Here is a 16,813-nt window from a genome sequence, read left to right as displayed (position 1 = left end):
TCGCCATATATATTTAATATTGGTGACTCAGAGATAACATTATGATCTGATCAAATCACTTGGGTCTTAACATTGTACACTAGGAAACTAGAGACTAGAGTCCATTCAGTTACTGGTGATGGCCCACGTGGTGAGACTGCTGTGTGTGTGTGTGTGTGTGTATAGAGAGATTTTATATATATATATATATATATATATATATACACACACACACACACACACTATATATTGAACTTACACTATTATTGTCACTTTTTTTTTTTGCACTTTATTGGTGTGTTTTGTATCACATTATTAAAGCGGCATGATTTTGTTTATTATATTGCACAGTCTGTCTTGACTTTTTGTCCGCAGCTTTTCTGCACCTGCCAGCAGGGTTTCTATTAGAAAAGATTATATAGGATTGTTTTTTTTTGTTTTTTTTTTATCCCTTTTATTGGTTGAACTAGATAGACTTGTCTTTTTACAACAAGACTATAACTATTGTTTCAGAGATGCAATCGCAGACCCTGAAGATTCCATGTGGAATTTTGAAATGTGATGAGGGATTTTAGGTCCAAAATAGGTTGATTCACCCCTTTTGTTACCATAAACAGGTTTGTTAAACATTTGAATGGGATTTGGGGAGGTGCTCGCACATCGAGTCCCTGTGAGAAAAGCGGAGGTTCAAGGCCTTTTGCTAATCTCACCGTCCTCAAGTAGTCTTTGGCTGATTTGAAAGAAGAAAGCAGTGAGGGAGCAGAGATTTTAAATTTGTACCCACTTGAAACTGATTAAACCCACCAGTCTGGGACGTCTGACTCAGAAAAAGGCAAAACTTTAACAGATGTACATCAACTCTTAGGAGTGAGGGCGCCCTTTCATTGTGAAGAGGACATTGAGGAAAGCTTGGTGGCTTTTGCTGACCAAACCTTGCGCCAAAAGGAAGAGCTTAACTTTAGCTTTGAAGATGAATCCTGGGTAGAGCGGACAGGCACTACACATTGAGGAGCTGGGCTCCTGAGGAAGAGTTGTTTTGGGAATCTTCCCTTGTGAACTGTTCCTCTAGTGGCCTCTCTGAAAAATTTGTCAAGTGCCATTTGCAGGCAGCTTCAGCTATCCAAGCTTTAGGTCATAAGATTCTGGGCATATGAATGGATATTAGGGCTATTCTGAAAATTTGTCTTGTGACATGTTCCAGTGCACCTACACAAAAAGCAAGACTGAAGACCATTGCTGTAATCATTCCGTAACTGCACAATACTGAAATACAGGTCATGTCGGCTTGTGCATTGTCCTAGTTCAGTTATCTGAAGTATGGCATACTTAAATTGCAGCGAAAGCTGGTTTCAGGGCTGGGCCTGCAAGATTAAAGAGCTTTTAGGAGCATCTCACGTTTTCTATTTGTAGAATTCTTTAAAGAATTAACACCTTTAACAGGTACATAGATTTGATTACCGTATTTATCGGCTTATAATATATACACAGCGTACCTCAGAGGGGAACGAGCGCCACCAGAATTCACCGAGCCATCATCTCCTCTCCACTCGGCTCTCACGTCTCACACACACACACACACACACACACACAGTCCAGCCTCCGCCACCGGCATTGGACCAGTGTTCTGTCAATCACAGGAGCTGGTCCAATGCTGATGGCGGAAGTGGGACTGTGTGTGTGTGACGTGAGCCGAGTGGAGAGGAGATGACGGCTCGTTGATTTCCTGATGTTCAGGCTGCTTTGATGAGAGATGGTGAGGCTGCAAATTAGGCTAAAAAAAACGACATTGATCAGGCTGCATTGAGGACATTGATCAGGCTGCATTGAGGACATTGATCAGGCTGCATTGAGGACATTGATGAGCACTGACCCTTAATTTGTTTCAAAGTTGTTTATTTAAAAAATATGTTTTTTTTCCTGAAACTTCCCTCTTAAAATTACGCCGTGTTATACGCCGATAAATACAGTGTTTAATACAGACACGGCAGGGTCGACTATAATATAGCCCATTTCTTTGCAAATTCTTTTTCCACTGGATAGAGTTCAGCAATGATTTTAGAGGAAGTGAAAACTGTCAGGAGTAAAGCGATGGTCATCGATTGCACATTCTCTGTTCATGAACTGGGAATGTTTTTTCAGGACTTTGCAGGTCTCTCTGTACCCAAAGGGCCAGACTTTAGACATAAGCCTAAAGGAGTGGAAAGTAGGATCAGAGAGCACACTTTTGTTAAGTTTTTTTTCTGCAGTGAAAGGGGTCTAATTCTGTTTTGTGACTGACTGTGTGTTTACGTACAGATGTGAGTAGCAGCACAGTATAATAAACTTAAAAGAGAAGAAACATGAGACAAGGTAACACTACAGTGTATGGTGGGAGTATAACACTGGAGAGGCAAGCAAACAGAGGTGCTGCACAAGCCATGAGGGAGTAAAGTTGTTTGTGTACCACAAGCTTTTAATACTTCTGACAGTAAACACGTTTAGGATAGAAAACTAAATAGTAAAAATTAAACATTCTCTTTAAAAACCTTGCAGCAGAGTGTTGTACTATGTAAGCCATCATTAGTAACAGGAATGCAAAAATGCAGGAAATGCCCATTTCATGGCTCAAGAAATAATGTCTGAGGCGCAAGCTTTTGAAAACATCTAAGCTGGGTACACACGTGCCGAATGTCTGAAGACATTTGGTGGTTCAAAAAAAAAAAAAACCGCCAACATTTGGCCTGTGTGTATGTCCGTCTGACAGACGGAAGTGAGCTATTTGGTTGGCTTCTCTCAGACGAGCATGCTAGAAAACCAGTAGTGACCGACTCCCAATCAGCGCTCTCAGAGAATGGCAGACAGCGCTGATCGGAGTGTTCCGGTGGGGGACTGTCCCCCTGTCAGAACACAACAGCTCAGCGGGGGAGATCGCTGTACTAATGCCAGTCTGGTTAGTACAGTGGCTTCAACTGCAGTGGTGTTTTTTTTCGCTCAACCCAAAAAACGGTTAGTGTGTACCAGGCTTAACTCTCTGGTCTTCAGGCATGTTTACCTTTATAAAAGCTTGTCTTTTGGACAGTGTTCGTACTGATGCACAAAATAGGTTTACCACTGGTAATGAGCACTTACCTTAATAGAGTTATCTCGAAGGCCACTAATAATCTTCTCATCATCATACTGAAGACAATACACTCCTTTACTGTTTTCAGAACGACACTGTATTCTCTGCAGATTATGCCTGCCACACCTCCAGTTTGCTTCTATTGTCTAAAACGGTATAAAACAAAAGTAAAGTACCAGGTACACAAAGGTTTGACAGTATATGTTAAAAAATGTTACTTTCAATGTACTATAAAGCACACCATGCTCCACTCCAGGCTATACTTGATTCTGGTCACCTGACTGCAGAGACTGGCTCTCCACAATCATAATCCACTGTAAATATAACTTTGGAATAATCGTAAGCGAACCAAGGGAAAGCCACTCACCATACAAGCCAACTTCTAATTTATTAAAGCCAAACGATGCACAGACTATTCAGCTGGTGCCATGACAACCCCAATGCATTTCACTACACACAGGAGTTCTGTGCATTTTCCAAGCACTGTAGTGCAATTCAAATGCAAATTCCAGACTTACAGACTTCTATGGGAAAGCATCTGAATCACACCGCAGTGCAAAGAAAATGCACAGGACTCCAAATTCGCTGCCGCATGGCATATATGTGAAACAGCTCTATAGAAAGCCGGTTTGATTCACGTCATGCGAATCGGATGCAGCTCAAAACACATCCAACTCACATATACGTGAACGGAGCCCAAGTCTGTTTATTACCCTTAATATTCTGTAAGTGATCTTGCTCCTTGTCGTACCACCCATATGTTATATTCTACATTCTTCACATGTGAGAACATATTATATATTGTGTAATAAAATTCACCAGTTGCCTGATGTTAAATACACATTACCCACAGACCGAGACAAATTCATGAGAGTGCTCCAAATGAGTACAGTAAGAGCACCTGGTCACTCCACATTGCAGTAGCCCCTGGGTTCTCAACCAATTATTCCCACTCATACTGGATCTGACAGACTAGGTGACTGTACTGTATATTACTTATATAAGGCCTACTGAGAGACAAACTAAACGCTTTCTGCCCGATATTACTCTATAGTTAGGATCACTAAACAAAATAGGAATATATTGCTTAATAGACCTTACTTTACTAATTCCATACTACATCTAGTACAAAATATAATCTGATCAGATTTGTCATATTTAAACATAATTTCGATCCTCCAATAGAAATTTCATATTCCTACCCCTAGTATGTCGATAGGCTGCTGTGATGACCTATTAACAAGGTCATCGGCTAAAGCCTTCCCTCTCTAATAGGGTAAAAAGTGGTCTTCCATTATCAACCATTATTGAAGACAGAAAACCCAAATCCATATTATCAGACCTATCATTTATGCCCGCTTCGTCTTGAAGTGCAATAAGATACTCAAAGGCAACCTTTACTTATGAACTCAAAATCAAAAATGCAAATTACTGTGCACCCTGTGACCGATTACCATCAAGTGACAGCTGACCCTATTCAAGTTCCACAGAATATAAAACCATGAGTGTTGCACCAATATCTACTATGTTGGTAAAATCCGCTGCCCCAATGTACAAGTCAGTTTTCTTGAAAACTTGCCTACATCTACTGTTTCAAATAAATCAAAGACAGTGAGGTGCACAATTAAAACACTTCAATAACAATTTCTCCTCTTCCTGAGTAAGACAATATTTGGAAAATGTCCAAACTAAGTTAGCACTACAAATAGGTATATCATATGCTGAAATGCGGCATGTGATACTTTTGGATTGGTTTTCCCAATTACATACATGTTTATCTTTAGTGCACATTCTCCTTATTATCTTGATTTTTATTTGTATCTGTGTTTCCGGGTTTCATTTGAAATGATTTTTGTAATCGCTTTCATTTCACATTCCTTGTATAATCTGGAAACGTTTCTCTCACCTTCCTTCCTTCAATAGGATCCAAACTGAGGCTTCTTGAGGTATCAGAGCACAGATTATTCCCTCTCAGCATCAAACAGAAGTTTCACACTAGATGTGGGTGTGGAATTCCCCTTTAATATTGATTCAGAGCCTTCTGCTGGAACTCTTCCTGTAAACTCTATTTGTCTGGGCACTATCTGCCCAGTATACACATTTTGTTCATAATCTATTTTGCCTCTTAAGAATTTAGAAAAACTGGTAAAAGATAATATAGACCAAAGGATCTAAAGATAACTTCAAGTTATCAAGGGCCTCAAAGAATTGCATTTCTTTATACTGTATTTGGCTCATTGTTCTTGCATAGCCTTAATATATCATTCAATACAGCCTCTCAACCTTTTCAACACAGGAACTCTTGAAATAATTTTCTGGTCTCAGGGAACCCCTGCTAAAAATTACCATATCTACAACTCATGAGACATTAGTGTGATCGTCCATGGGAAGAATGCTCCTTAAACCGGGTACACACCAACAGTAAAAACTGTTAGTTCCAGTTGGAGCTGCTGTACTCACCATGCAAGGTTAGTTCAGCGACTTCCCCGGCTGAGCTGTTGTGTTCTGACAGGGGGATGACGCCCCCCACCCGCCCCAACACTGATCAGCGCACTCTGCTGTTGGCTGAGAGTACCGATCCTTACTCGGTCAGATGCTGGTTTTCTAGCATTCATATCAGACCGGCTTCTGTCGGACAGACCAACATACACATGGGCCCATGTGTAAGAGGCTTTACACTTGCGGTCCTTTGGAAGAATTACCCTTAACAGATAACTAAAAAGATTAATGGTGTCTGTGGGAACTTATTTGAGTGCAGAAATTGCTTAATGCTTAAGGAACCCCTAGCAACCTCTGGGGGAAACCAGGTTGAGGGACAACGTAAAAATAAAAAGGAACAAAAAAAAAAAAAAAAATTGAAGCACCCCATCCCTCTGAACGCAGTAGCGGACGCATACTTAAGTTGCGCACACATATGTAAAAGGTGTTCAAACCACATGTGAAGTATCGCAGCTATCGTTCGAGCGAGAGCAATAATTCTAGTGCAAGACCTCTAACTCAGTAACCTGTAAAAAAAAAAAAAAAATTTTACATTTTTTAAAGCTTCGCCTATGGAGATTTTTTTTTTAGGCAACGTAGTTTATCATGTGTGTGCAATTTTGAAGCATGACATGTAAGGTATCTATTTACTCGGCGTAACATCTTACACATTATACAAAAATATTTGGCTAACACTACATGGTTTTTTTTTTGTTTTTAATTCATTAAAAAAAAAAAAAAAAAAAAAAAACCTTTAAAAAAAATAAATAAATACAGTTAGGTCCATATATATTTGGACACAGGCACAATTTTTTTTTTTCAGGTATTTACCAAAACATATTGAAGCTATAGTTCTATAATGGATATGGCTGGAAAGTGCACACACTCAGGTTGAATTTGAGGGTATGTACATCCAAAATCGGAGGAAGGGTTTAGGAATTACAGCTCTTAAGAACAGCCATGCCCCTTTTTCAATGGACCTAAAGTAATTGGACAATTGAATCAAAAGCGGTTTCATGGCCAGGTGTGGGATGCTCATTTGTTATTTCTTCATCAATTGAGCAGGTACAGTAGGTGACCGCGATACTGTGTCAATCTAGCCGCATTTCTCGGCGAGATTTGACACCTGCGAGCCCCGTCGCGGGAGCCAGCGCAGAGATGGCTCACTCATCAGGAAAGGAAAACTTTTTTTCCTTTCGCGATGAGTGACAGGCAGTGCTGACAGCTTTCTGGTATGAATCCTGAGGAGGGGAACGCCGCGCCAAATTTTAAATAAAAAACCGGCGTGGGTCCCCCCCCCAGGGGCATACCAGGCCCTTAGGTCTGGTATGGATTGTAAGGGGAACCCCCTACACCGAAAAATCGGCGTGCCCGGCCGGCCAGGAAAGGGGGTGGGGACGAGCGAGCGCCCCCCCCCCCTCCTGAGCCGTACCAGGCCGCATGCCCTCAACATGGGGGGGGTGAGTGCCTTGGGGGAGGGGTCGCCCTGCGGCCCCCCCCACCCCAAAGCACCTTGTCCCCATGTTGATGAGGACAAGGGCCTCTTCCCGACAATCCTGGCCGTTGGTTGTCGGGGTCTGCGGGCGGGGGGGGGGGGCTTATTGGAATCCGGAAGCCCCCCTTTAATAAGGGGGGCCCCAGATCCCAGCCCCCCACCCTATGTGAATGAGTATGGGGTACATGGTACCCCTACCCATTCACCTAGGGGAAAAAAAGTGTCAATAAAAAAAAAAACAGTACACAGACCCCGACAACCAATGGCCAGGGTTGTCGGGAAGAGGCCCTTGTCCTTATCAACATGGGGACAAGGTGCTTTGGGGTGGGGGGGGCCGCAGGGCGCCCCCCTCCCCCAAGGCACTCACCCCCCCATGTTGAGGGCATGCGGCCTGGTACGGCTCAGGAGGGGGGGGGGCCTAAGGGCCTGTTATGCCCCTGGGGGGGGGGGGGGGGGACCAACGCCGGTTTTTTATTTAAAATTTGGCGCGGCGTTCCCCCCTCAGGATTCATACAGCTGTCAGCACTGCCTGTCACTCATCGCGAAAGGAAAAAAAGTTTTCCATTCCCGATGAGCGAGCCAGCGCGACATGCACAGTACCCTGTCGCCGAGAATCAGCGTGATGGTATCGCGCGGGAAACACAATCTCGTGGTCAGGTACTGTAAAAAGGTCAGGAGTTGATTCTAAGTGACGTATATGCATTTGGAATCTACTGCTGTAAACCTATATCATGTGTTCAAAGGAGCTGTCAATGCAAGTGAAACAGGCCATTTGTAAGGCTTCAAAAACAAAACAAATCCATCAGAGATAAAGCAGCAACACTAGGAGTGGCCAAATCAACAGTTTGGTACATTCTGAGGAAAGAAATATGCACTGGTGAGCTCAGCAACAGCACAATGGCACGGCTGGGCAAATGGGCGTACATGTACGTCCCCTTTAAATCACGGCATTGTAGGTGCCCGCTGCATGCTCCGTGACCGCGGGCTTGATGTCCGCCGGGGGCCCTCAACTGTGTCATGGAGTAGAAGAATGGGGAGATGCCATTGTAAACAAGGCATTTCCCCGTTGTGGCTAGTGACATGACAGGGATCTACTGCTCTTTGTCATCAGGAGCAGTGATCGCTGTTATATCAGTGGAAGCCCATCCCCCCCCCCCCCCAAGAACATCTTCCAAGGACACACTTAACCCTTTGAGCACCCCCTAGTGTTTAACCCCTTCCCTGCCAGTGTCATTTACACAGTAATCAGTGCATTTTTATAGCACTGATGGCTGTATAAATGGCAATGGTCCCAAAATGGTGTAAAAAGTGTCCGATGTGTCTGCCAAAATGTTGCAGTCACTAAAAAATCGCAGATCACCACCATTACTAATAAAAAAATAAAACTGCTATAAATCTATCCCCTATTTTGTAACCTATAACTTTTGCGCAAACCAATTAATATACGATTATAGCGATTTTTTTTACAAAAAATATGTAGAATACTTATCGGCCTAAACTGAGAAAAACATTTTTTTTTGTATATATTTTTGGGATATTATAGCAAAAAGTAAAAAATATTTTTCAAATATCGCACTTTTTTGTTTATAGCGCAAAAAATAAAAACCGCAGAGGTGATCAAGTACCACCAAAAGAAAGCTCTATTTGTGGGAAAAAAAGGAAGTCCGTTTTGTTTGGGTGCAACGTCGCACGACCGTGCAATTGTCAGTTAAAGCAACGCAGTGCCGTATCGCAAAAAGTGCTCTGGTCAGGAAGGGGGCAAATCCTTCCGGGGCTGAAGTGGTTAAAAGACCTGAACGTCCACGGAAGACAACAGCAGTGGATGATCGCAGGATCCGCTCTATGGTAAAGAAAAACCCATTAACATCCAGACAAGTGAAGTACACTCTCCAGGAGGTGGGCGTATCAAAGTCCACAAAAGAAGACTTCGCAACAGCAAATACATAAGTTTCACCACAAGGTGCAAACCATTCATAAGCTTGAAGAATAGAAAAGCCAGATTAGACTTTGCCAAAAACATCTAAAAAAGCCAGACCAGTTCTAGAAAATAATTCTTTGGACAGATGAAACTTAGATTAATCTGAACCTGAATGACAGGAAGAAAAAAGTGTGGAGAAGGCTTGGAAAAGCTCATTAACCAAAGCACACATCATCTGTAAAACATGGTGGAGGCAATGTGATGGCATGGGCATGCATGGCTTCCAGTGGCACCAAGTCATTGATGTTTATTGAGAAAAGACAGAAGCAGCCGGATGAATTCTGCAGTGTTTAGAGATATAATGTCAGCTCATATTCAGCCAAATGTAGCAAAGTTGATTGGACGGCGCTTAACAGTACAGATGGACAAGGATCCAAAACACAACTCAGGAGCTTTTGAAGAGAAAAAAAAAAGTATATTCTGCAATGACCGGGTCAATCATCTGATCTCAACCCAATTGAGCATGCATTTCACTTGCTGAAGGCAAAACTAAAGGCAGAAAAACCCACAAAAAAAAAAACAACTGAAGGCTGCAGTTAGAGCCTGGAAAAGCATCATAGTTGCATAGTTAGTCAGGTTGATAAAGTACATCTATTTAAAAAAAAAAAAAAATACAATCCCATATACACAATCCTTAACCCACAGTTGATCCAGAGGAAGGTGAAAACCCCCAACAAAGCATGCTCCAATTTGCTATAGCAGGGGAACAAAAATTCCTTCCTGATCCCCCAAGAGGCAATCAGATTTTCCCTGGATCAACTTTATCTATAAAAGGTTAGTACCCATGTATATTACGTACATTTAGGAAGGAATTCAGACTTTTTTTTTTTAAGCTATCTACTGAGCTTGCCAGAACCACCTCTGGAGGGAGTCTATTCCACATGTTCACAGCTCTTATTGTAAAGAAACCTTTCTGTATTTGAAGACGAAATCTTTTTCCCTCTAGACCTAAAGAGTGCCCCCTTGTCCTCTGTGATGTCCTTAAAGTGAATAACTCAACACCAAGTTCGCTATATGGACCACTTATGTATTTGTACATGTTGAGCATATCCCCCTTAATCTACTTTTCTCAAGAGGGAATAGATTCAGTTCCGCTAATCTTTCCTCATAACTGATCTCCTCCATGCCTCTTATCAGTTTGGTTGCCCTTCTCTGCACTTTCTCCAGTTCCCTGATATCCTTTTTGAGAACTGGTGCCCAAAACTGTACTGCATATTCCAGATGAGGTCTTACTAATGATTTGTACAGGGGTAAAACGATGTCTCTCTCTGGAGTCCATTGCTCTCTTAATACAAGAGAGGATTTTGCTGGTTTTGGAAACTGCAGCTTGGCATTGCATGCTATTATTGAGCTTATGATCTACGAAAACCCCAAGACTCTTCTCCACCATTGATTCCCCCAGTTGTACTCTCCCTAGTATGTATGATGCATGCATATTCTTAGCCCCCCAAGTGCATAACTTTACATTTATCAACATTAAACTGCATTTGCCACTTAGTTGCCCAATTAGACAGTGCACTGAGATCGGCTTGTAAATTGAAGACATCCTGTAAGGACGTTATTCTACTGCGTAGCTTAGTGTCATCTGCAAAGAGGGAACTGGTACTTTTAACCCCAGACCCTATATCATTTATTAAGATATTAAAAAGCAAGGGTCCCAGCCCTGAACCTTGGGGTACACCACTGGCAACCTTAGACAATTCAGAGTAAGAGTCATTAACCACTACTCTCTGAATTCTGTATTTTATCCAATTTTCTATTCATTTACAAATTGATCTTTCCCAGCCTGTAGACTTTACCTTGCACATGAGCTATGTGTGGGGAACTGTGTCAAACGCTTTTGCAAAATGCAAGTATATCATGTCAACAGCTATCCCTCTGTCCAAGGTTTTACTTGCCTCCTCGTAAATATAAATCAGGTTTGACAACTTCTGTCTTTCATGAATCCATGCTGTCTGTTTAAAATATTTTTTTCCAGCAAGAACTCATCTATGTGGTCTTTTATTAACCACTTGCCACCCACCATATAGCAGAATGACGGCGGCAGAGTGGTTTCAATAACCTGACTGGGCGTCATATGACGTCCTCAGGATATTGAGTCTCTGACATGGGTGGACGTTCAGAAACCTCCCCCAAAGGGAGGGGGATCATGCGCGCCCGCACACCGGCATGATCCCGATGCGCTCGTGTCACCCGGACACATCGCGTTTCCGATCGGAAGGAGGGCTCTGATTGGCCCTCCTGATCACATGACTCTGTCCAATCACATCCGTCCTGTGATGTAAATAGAGAGCCGGTTGCTAGGCGACTGGCTCTCCTCTCCTCATACGGAAGTTGTCAGCGAGGAGAGGACAGCGGATCGTTGAAGCCAGCTGGTGATCAATGAGTATGAGCTATTTTTTACAGCTTTTTATACACTGATCACCGGGCCGATGTCCCCACACGTCACCACACAATGTAAAATCACAATGTCCCCACACAGTAAAAACACCTGTCCCCCACATATGTAACAGTAAAATCATATGTCCCAATGATAATCTGCGTACATATGTCCATGATCACACAAACGAATTATTATACACTTAACGGGATTTTTTTTTATTAAAGACATGTAGCAAAATACATTTTGGCTTAAATTTATGACAAAATTTGATTTTATTGGATTTCTTTTAAAACAGAAAGTAGAAAATATTTTTTTTTTAATTTCTGCTCTTCTTTTGCTTATATCGCAAAAAAAAAAAAAAAAAAAACTGATCTGTGATTAAATAACACCAAAAGAAAGCTCAATTTGTGTGAACAAAATGATAAAAAAAAAAATCAGTGTTACATGACCGTGCAATTATCGAAAGTGCAAGGGCGCTGAAAGCTGAAAATTGGCCTGGGAAGGAAAGGGGCAGAAGTTCCCAGTATTGAAGTGGTTAAACAAAATAAAATATATCTCTCTCTCTCTAATATATACACACAGTGCCTTAAAAAAGTATTCATATTACTTGAAATTTTCCACATTTTCTCATGTTACAACCAAAAACGTAATTTATCCACTTAAGGACCGAGCCTCTTTTTTGAGATGTGTTGTTGTCAAGTTAAAAACAGTTTGTTTTTTTTGCTAGAAAAAAACATTACACTTTTTTTTTTTTTTTACTAACACCCTAGAGAATAAAATGGTCGCTGCAATACTTTGTCACACCATATTTGCGCAGTGGTCTTACAAGCGCACTTTTTTTTGGAAAAAATAAACAGTAAAGTTAACCCAATTTTTTTTTAATTGTGAAAGATAATGTTACGCCAAGTAAAATAAAACCCAACATGTCACGCTTCAAAATTGCGCCTGCTCGTGGAATGGCATCAAATTTTCACCCTCAAAAATCTCCATAGGCGACGTTTAAAAAAAAATCTACAGGTTGCATGTTTTAAGTTACAGAGGTGGTCTAGGGCTAGAATTATTGCTCTCACTCCACCGATCGAGGCGATACCTCACATGTGTGGTTTGAACACAGATTTCATATGCGGACGCTACTCACGTATGCGTTCGCTTCTGCATGCAAGCTCGGCGGAACGGGGCACGTTAAAAAAAATTTTATTTTTCTTATTTTACCTTTTTTTTTTTTTTTTTTTAAATTGTAAAATTAAAAGTTGTGTTGCTTTTATTCCTATTACAAGGAATGTAAACATCCCTTGTAATAGAAAGAAAGCATGACAGGACCTCTTAAATATGAGATCTGGGGTCAAAAAGACCTAAGGTCTCATATTTGCACTTAATTGCAATAAAAAAAAAAAATTGTAGTTTTAAAAAATGATTTAAAAAGAAAAATGGCTTTTTAAGAGCTGTGGGTGGAAGTGACATGTAGACGTTGCTTCCGCCCTGCATTGTTATGGGGACAGGTGGGGGCTATCTTCCCATCACTCGTCTCCGTGCCCAACCAGGGTGAAGATCCGATCCCCTCCGCTGCTCCCGACGGAACCGGAGCTCGGCGGCTCCTCTCCCGCCACAGATAAAAGTGATCTTATGGCGAATCTGCCGTAGAGACTGCTCTTATCAGAAACCGGACCGCCGACCGAACAAGAGGATAAACGGGGTTATGGCAGCTAGCTGCTGCCATAACAACGATATCCCCCTTCAAAGCAAGGATGTATCTCGGCGTGCGGAGGGCCCGAAGTGGTTAATTTTATTGGGGTTTTATGTGATAGTCCAACACTAGGGGAGGTTGAAAAAAAAATAGGATTTTCCATCTCTAATAAACCCGATATTAAAGGATATAAAAAAGGCGGTCAAGAATTTAAACTTAGCCTTAACGCTGAAGATGTCCAATTATTTATCTCTGACCCTCTGATCTCCCTTACCAACCTCCTGTCCTCCCTGGACTCCTTTCATGACCTTACGGGCCTAGGAGTGAACCCTTCTAAATGTTCGGCTTTGCCCATCCACCTCCCCCAACCTTTGACTACTCTTAAGGATAAATTAAAATTCTCCTGAAACCATGTCTCACTGCAATATTTAGGCATCAAACTAGCCCCCTCTCTCAAATAGATTTATTCCCTAAACTACCCTCAAGCTTTCTCTAATGTCAAAGGCCTTTTAAATCAATGGTCCTCATACCATATATCATTTTTAGGGAGAATTCAAGCAGTTAAAATGAATATCCTCCCTAAACTTTTGTTCTGTATGTCTCTCACTCTACACTGCTGGCGATCCAGTCACATCTGCTCAGATTCATATGGCAAAACAAAAAACCCCGGTTGGGTCATCTGTTGATGTATAGAACCCGGGTGAGGGGAAGCTTGGGATGCCTGGATCTATGGAAGTACTTCCTGGCATCCTGCCTTATTCAATTGGCACAATGGCATACCTCCCCTGCCTTTATACCATGGCTGCAATTTGAGCGGATCTTGGTGGCTCCTCATTATCTCCCGGGTATTCTCTGGTCATATCTCCTAAATACATCACTCCACTTAACAATATAGTAGACCAATCACTATATCTATGGTCCCTCTACTCAAAGAAGTTTAAGCTAAAATCTGACACACCACTCCTATCCTTTTTGGGAGAACCTTCATTCCCTCCGGCCTTCTCCACTGACACGTCATTCCTTAGTTGGTCTGCAAGGGGTTTGGTGAGCCTTGAGTCTCTGTTGCAGGGCGCTTCCTTTTGTTCGTACACTCACTTGCAGCAAACATATGCCCTGGGACGATTTGAGTTTCACCAATACTTGCAAATTAGACACTTCTACTTGACAATCATGGTTGGCGGAGTAGAACAGTCAAAAACTCCATTTGAATTCCTGTGCGGAGAGGCTTCTAGGGATAAGGGGACTACCTCCACTCTATCGATACCTAAACGACTACAATTCCCCTCCAAAATCTATAGCAATGGAGGCATGGGAGGCCGAGTTGGCTCAAGAGTTCCCAATGGAGGACTGGCAGGACATGATTGATAACATGCACAAATGTACACGCTCTATATCCATAAAGGAAACGGCACTCAAACTGCATACCCGATGGTACTACACTCCGGATCGTCTCCACAGAATATACCCACTGGTTCCTGGCACATGTTTTAGAGGATGCCAGGACAGGGGTATGCTGTTGCACACACGTTCTGAAGTTGTGAGGCCTTAGATTCCATTTGGCAGAAAACAACCTCTCTCATAACACTTCTCTCTGAAGTATCGGTTACCTTGACCTATCAAATGTGTTTGCTGTTTGCAGAATTTCCAGCTGTCCCCCCCCCCCACTACAGAAATTAGTCCACACTCTCTTTAGCGTGATCCAATGGGCAATAGCAATGAATTGGAAACGCTCCCATGTATCTTGGTCGCAGGTGATTTTACGCATGGAGTCCATTAGGATTATGGAAAGAATACACCATTACTCTCCTGGACTCCATGCACATTTTCGACCGCAAATGGAATGCTTGGACGGCACACCTGCTTAGTAACAGACTCGAGGATCCTTCGGTCCCTGCTACAGAAGCACAACAGAACTGACTATTGTAAAACTTAAAAGAATCTGACGCTCATTTTTTCTATGTTCTATATATTGCTGAGTTTAACATCCTTGTGGAATGATGGCATTTTCCTTACGCTTGGGTTGCACATATATCACATTTGAGAGTTTTTCTTTTGGTTTCTTTTTATTTTCCCTACTTTTCTTTTTTTTTTCCTCTTTCCCAATTATTGGGTTCACTGTGTATTGTACGGAGCATTTTTAATTGCAACGTGTGAGATATATTGTTAAGCTGTTTTAGACTACCTGGTCACTGTACTTAGTGTTCTCACTGTGCATGTACACCCAGTCTTTATATTATTCTGCAATAAAAACGTTTGTAAACAAAAAAAAAGAAAAAATAGGATTTTTATGTCATACTTACCTGTACAATCCTTTTCTTTGAGTACATCATGGGACACAAAGTCAGGCTAATAGTCATAACCTGCTGGTTATACTCCATCATTAGAGAAAGGAAGTGATCCCCTATATAACCCCTCCCATACAGGGAGTATTTTAGTTTTGTAGCAAGCACTAAATCCTCAAAAAAAAGAGGGGAGGGATCTCTGTGTACCATGATGTACTCAAAGAAAGGGATTTTACAGGTATGACGTAAAAATCCTATTTTCTTTTTCATACATCATGGGACACATAGTCAGGCTAATATTCATTACCTGCTGGGACGTCCCAGAGCAATAGCCTTAAGGGGAGGGAGACACCCTGCCAAACAATAGCCATCAGAACTTATACGGCAGCCCGCAGTACACTGCGGCCGAAAGCCAAATCCTCGGCTGCTCAAACATCCACTTGATACAATTTTGTGAATGTATGCACTGAAGACCAGGTAGCAGCCTTACAAATCTAAGCCACAGATAACTGATGGCGAAAAGCCCAGGAGGTTCCTACACCACTGGTAGAATGAGCTCTCACCCTAAAGGGAGGAGCTTTATGTTTCAGACCGTAGGCCTGAATGACCAATTGATGGACCCATTTGGCAATAGAAGCTTTGGAAGCTGCCTGCCCCTTCTTAGGTCCTTATGGTAAAACAAAAAAGTCTGATCCTCGGATCTCCGCAGATCTAGACAGATAAACCTCGACTGCCCGGACAACGTATAAGGAATGCAGTCGTCTCTCTTCCGCAGAACGAAGCTGAGAGAAAAAAGAAGGCAAAATAATGTTCTGATTTAAATGAAAGGCCGACACCACCTTTTGCAAAAAGGATGGAACAGGTCGTAACATGACTCTGCCACGGTGAAGGATCAAGTACGGTTCCCTGCATAAAAGGGCTGCCAATTCCGACATCCTTCTAGCCGAGGCGATAGCCATCAGGAAGGCTAGCTTGCATGACAGCAAGTCTAATGGAATTTCCTTGGTTGTTTCTAGTACAGTGTTGCCTTATGGGTTTATATGAAATCTCCATTAATAGCTGTAAAGTTGAACTAGCCTTGTCGCTGTAAGAAGGTTAGGCTAAGCAGACAAGACGGTGCCTAGGCTTTTTGTACAAACAATGGGTTGTAAACCCATTGTTTAACATACTTCAAAGGATCCCATGCTGAGATATGCCATGAAGGGAGTCCAACCCATAATCAATATCCAAGTTCCTTGGGAAATTCATTTAAATCAACTGGCCAGCACAGTCACAAGGATTTGCATGAAAGGGGGCCGACTTATTGTGTAAGCCCTCCAATCATGAACCAAGCTAGGCCAACCAATGAGACATCAGCCTGGTTTGCTATACTCAGAGGCAAGGGGAGGTAACTCTCTCTGTTGGGGAGACCAAGCAACAGGATGAGACCTTGGT

The 16,813-nt window shown here is 42.2% G+C and overlaps 1 protein-coding gene across 5 annotated transcripts in view; it reads right to left on the bottom strand.

The window, feature by feature from the left end:
- Nucleotides 1–16,813, bottom strand: part of FBXW11 (F-box and WD repeat domain containing 11) — a 637,027-nt gene that overhangs the window by 317,176 nt on the left and 303,038 nt on the right. For all 5 annotated transcript variants that reach the window (XM_073620748.1, XM_073620747.1, XM_073620746.1 and 2 more), the window contains one exon: nt 3,088–3,225. In XM_073620748.1, the coding sequence (XP_073476849.1) occupies nt 3,088–3,225 (138 nt within the window). The remainder of the gene's footprint in view (nt 1–3,087; nt 3,226–16,813) is intronic.

This window comes from Aquarana catesbeiana, linkage group LG03 (assembly GCF_042186555.1).
Source record: "Aquarana catesbeiana isolate 2022-GZ linkage group LG03, ASM4218655v1, whole genome shotgun sequence".
NCBI classification, from domain to species: domain Eukaryota; kingdom Metazoa; phylum Chordata; class Amphibia; order Anura; family Ranidae; genus Aquarana; species Aquarana catesbeiana.
The sequence above is the reverse complement of the archived record's forward strand: the minus strand, read 5'-3'. Positions and strand labels throughout refer to the sequence as shown.